This window comes from Xyrauchen texanus, chromosome 40, assembly GCF_025860055.1.
Source record: "Xyrauchen texanus isolate HMW12.3.18 chromosome 40, RBS_HiC_50CHRs, whole genome shotgun sequence".
NCBI lineage: Eukaryota > Metazoa > Chordata > Actinopteri > Cypriniformes > Catostomidae > Xyrauchen > Xyrauchen texanus.
The window spans coordinates 172501-177500 of NC_068315.1; the positions used below are offsets into that span (position 1 = coordinate 172501).

At 45.9% G+C, this 5000-nt stretch overlaps 1 protein-coding gene across 1 annotated transcript; it reads left to right on the forward strand.

Annotated features, from left to right (window-relative positions):
- The first annotated feature begins 3308 nt into the window (after positions 1-3308).
- hmx3b (H6 family homeobox 3b) lies at positions 3309-4032 on the forward strand. The gene is made up of 2 exons (XM_052112019.1): positions 3309-3486; positions 3548-4032. Exons 1-2 carry the CDS (start codon positions 3309-3311, stop codon positions 4030-4032), a joined length of 663 nt encoding a protein of 220 aa, XP_051967979.1.
- The last annotated feature ends 968 nt before the right edge of the window (positions 4033-5000 follow it).

Sequence of the window (5000 nt, forward strand, 5' to 3'; positions counted from 1 at the left end):
CACTCATATACACACACTCACACTCATATACACACACACTCACACTCATACACTCACACTCTCACACACTCACTCACACACACTCTCACACACTCACTCACACACATACACACTCACACTCATATACACACACTCACACTCATATACACACACACTCACACACTCACTCTCTCACTCACACACACTCACTCTCACACACACACTCACACACTTTCACACACTCACACATACACACTCACACACTCACTCTCACACACTCTCACACACTCACTCACACACATACACACTCACACTCATATACACACACTCACACTCATATACACACACACTCACACACTCACTCTCTCACACACTCACTCTCACACACACACTCACACACTTTCACACACTCACACATACACACTCACACACTCACTCTCACACACTCTCACACACACACTCACACACTTTCACACACTCACTCACACATACTCACACACACACACTCACACTCACACACTCACTCTCACACACTCTCACACACACACTCACACACACACACACTCACACTCATACACACTCATACACACTCACACTCACACACTCACTCTCACACACTCTCACACACACACTCACACACTTTCACACACTCACTCACACATACTCACACACACACACTCACACTCACACACTCACTCTCACACACTCTCACACACACACTCACACACACACACTCACACTCATACACACTCATACACACTCACACACACACACTCACACACACACACTCACGCTCACACACTCACACACTCATACACACACACTCACACACTCATACTCACACACTCATACACACACACTCACACACTCATACACACACACTCACACACACACACTCACACACTCATACACACTCACGCTCACACACTCACACACTCATACACACACACTCACACACTCACACATTCATACACACACACTCACACATTCATACACACACACTCACACACTCACACATTCATACACACACACTCACACACTCACACATTCATACACACACACTCACACACTCACACATTCATACACACACACTCACACACTCACACATCTCATACACACACACTCACACACTCACACATTCATACACACACACTCACACACTCACACATTCATACACACACACTCACACACTCACACATTCATACACACACACTCACACACTCACACATTCATACACACACACTCACACACTCATACACACACACTCACACACTCATACACACACACTCACACACTCATACACACTCACACACTCACGCTCACACACACTCACACACTCATACACACACACTCACACACACTCACACACACACACTCACTCACACACACACACTCACACACACTCACACACACAGACACTCATACACACACACTCACACACTCACACACTCACACACTCATACACACTCACTCTCACACACTCTCACACACACACTCACACACTCACACACTCACACACTCATACACACTCACACACTCACGCTCACACACACACTCACACACTCACACACTCACACACTCATACACACTCACACACTCACGCTCACACTCACACACACTCACACACACACTCTCACACACTCACTCACACACACTCTCACACACACACACACACTCATAATCTTCATCATCCGTGTGTACAGGACGAGACTCTGGTGGGATCTCAGTATATAACAGAGGTGCAACAGATCTCTTCTGTTGGAGTTGATGAACAGAGATTCATGAGTCTCGTGATGTGTTACACTGCACAAGACCTCCAGATGCCCCCATCTCAATGCCCAAATAACTGCTGCAGGACCCCTCCTCTGCAGCTGAACTGGGATCAGTCTGGTCTTCTTCTGGAACACCATGAATCTGGTTTAGTCCAGACTGACTGTACAGACCCACTCCTGACACTCCTCCTCTCTCTCTGTCTCTCTCTCTCTATCCCTCTAACACACACTCTCTCTCTCTCTGTTATATTGGCATGACTGTATGTTACAATGTTGCAAAAGCACAAGTTATAATCAAATCAAATAGAAACTATGAATAACAATAATCAACAGATTTACACCGTGACTCTGGTTTTGTCCAGGTTGACTGTAAGGGCCCCTCCTCTCCTCCCCCTCCCTCTCTCTCTATTCCTCTCTCTCTCTCGCTCTCTCTCTGTACCTCTCTCTCTCGCCCTCTCTCTCTGTACCTCTCTCTCTCGCCCTCTCTCTCTATTCCTCTCTCTCTCTCGCCCTCTCTCTCTATTCCTCTCTCTCTCGCCCTCTCTCTCTATTCCTCTCTCTCTCTCGCCCTCTCTCTCTATTCCTCTCTCTCTCGCCCTCTCTCTCTATTCCTCTCTCTCTCTCGCCCTCTCTCTCTGTACCTCTCTCTCTCTCGCCCTCTCTCTCTATTCCTCTCTCTCTCGCCCTCTCTCTCTGTACCTCTCTCTCTCGCCCTCTCTCTCTATTCCTCTCTCTCTCGCCCTCTCTCTCTATTCCTCTCTCTCTCTCGCCCTCTCTCTCTATTCCTCTCTCTCTCGCCCTCTCTCTCTATTCCTCTCTCTCTCTCGCCCTCTCTCTCTGTACCTCTCTCTCTCGCCCTCTCTCTCTATTCCTCTCTCTCTCTCGCCCTCTCTCTCTGTTCCTCTCTCTCTCGCCCTCTCTCTCTATTCCTCTCTCTCTCTCGCCCTCTCTCTCTATTCCTCTCTCTCTCTCCCTCTCTCTCTATTCCTCTCTCTCTCTCGCCCTCTCTCTCTATTCCTTTCTCTCTCTCGCCCTCTCTCTCTATTCCTCTCTCTCGCCCTCTCTCTCTATTCCTCTCTCTCTCTCGCCCTCTCTCTCTATTCCTCTCTCTCTCTCGCCCTCTCTCTCTATTCCTCTCTCTCTCTATTCCTTTCTCCATCCCTCTAACGCACTCTCTCTGTTCCTCTCTCTCTCGCCCTCTCTCTCTATTCCTCTCTCTCTCTCGCCCTCTCTCTCTATTCCTCTCTCTCTCGCCCTCTCTCTCTATTCCTCTCTCTCTCGCCCTCTCTCTCTATTCCTTTCTCCATCCCTCTAACGCACTCTCTCTGTACCTCTCCCTCTCTATGACTCTCTCCCTCACTGTCTCTCTCTCTTGTCCTCTCTCTCTCTCCATCCCTCTAACGCACTCTCTCTGTCTCTTAACTCTCGTGACATGTTGATGTTCCTCATATGGTCTGTTTGGGACTCTCAGTAGTTGATCACTGGCGGGTGATCGATGAGTTTCTGTTATTGCATGTTCTGGAATATCTGTAATTAACGGTGATATATTGATATCCGATGGAGGAAAAGAAGCAAGAACTGAAAGATTCTCCGTTTTCTATCAAGAACCTCCTGAACAAACCGGACAAACCGAAGCCCGTCCGGACCGCTCACATGAACCTCTCCGATCTGAGTTTCCTGCGGTTCGGATCCTGGTGCTGCCCGACCGGACCCCCGCACACACCCGCAGGTGACCGTAACTATTCACTCTTTCTGTAATGATGTGATCCGCATCTCATGTCTCTCTTCATCCGCAGATCGGACCCGAGACTCACTGACATCAGAACCGGACGATCACAAAGACGAGGAGGAGGAAGAGGAGGAAGAGGAGGAAGAGGAGGTGGTTTTGGAGGAAAGCGATTCGGACGAGCAGAAAAGAGAAGAACTCTCAGATAAGAAAGTTTGCCGGAAGAAAAAGACCCGAACCGTGTTCTCCCGTTCTCAGGTGTTTCAGCTCGAGTCCATGTTCGACATGAAGCGGTACCTGAGCAGCTCCGAACGGGCCGGACTCGCCGCGTCGCTCCACCTCACGGAGACGCAGGTGAAAATCTGGTTCCAGAACCGGCGGAATAAATGGAAGCGACAGCTGTCGGCCGAACTGGAAGCCGCGAACCTCAGTCACGCGCAGAGGATCGTGCGCGTGCCCATCCTGTACCACGAGCACGCGGAGAGCGCGCGAGCTGCGAGTCTGACACTCACGCACGCGCTTTACTACCCGCATCCTCTGATCAGACCCGTGTGATGACGCGAGGACTCGATCCTGGAGCTCTGGGTGCTGTGGCGTAGTGTTCACACGTGTGCTTGATCATGAACCTCTCGTGCACGAGCGGATGACACCTGATTAATGTCTGTAAAAGAGAAAGTTCTTGTTTGCGCTTTGTCGCCCAGCAACTGTTGTGTTTATTATTAATATTATTATTATTATTATTTAAACGCGACCGTTAAAGGGAAGTTTCCCGCCAAATGTGTCTTCTTTATTTTTGATCTAAACGGACACAAAAGGAAATTATTCTCTGTGTGATTTCATCTCGTCAACGAAATAAACGAATGCTGGAAAATTAAATTAATGTATGTTTTATCAATACTGTATAATAGAGTATGTGCAGTTCTCTTTACATTCCAGACATTTGACATTTATTGTTTGTTTTCTTCTGTTTGTCTGAAATTATGAACCATTTGAATGCTTGTAAAATTGTTTTTCTTCAAGTTATTTAATATGATAATACAAATGTTCATGTTGTGTTGCTGAATAATCAGACAGTATAAAAACTATTAATCTCATTTATTTGTTAATTTATATTTGTCTTTATTGTTCTGTTGTCTTCATCTTATGACTGTTTACAATGAAAGAACAATAAAACAATAATATTGATCATGTTTATATTGTGGGGTTTTATGAAATATAATTATCATGAACGTTAATCTACTATATTTATATTAGACGATCATTTATATATAATAATTCTGATGTTTATGTAACCTGAGATGCTGCTGAGGTTTAATAACGCAAAATAAATAAAACATTTCAAATATTTCCCGCGAAAATTCCCGCCAAATACAATATGACGTTTAAAACGGTTTTTATTAAATGAATCCTCCTGCACGAGAGTTTGATTCAGATCTACATTATAAAAAAGCGCAAATTATTGTTTTCATACAACGATTTTATATCACAAAATAATCAGAAATAAAATAATTATATTTATTTGA

Excerpts from the sequence above, each read along its gene's own strand:
- hmx3b (XM_052112019.1), top strand. The coding sequence starts at position 3,309 with ATGGAGGAAAAGAAGCAAGAACTGAAAGATTCTCCGTTTTCTATCAAG. Across the intron at positions 3,487-3,547 it reads GCACACACCCGCAGGTGACC|ATCGGACCCGAGACTCACTG; the intron begins GTAACTATTCAC and ends CTTCATCCGCAG.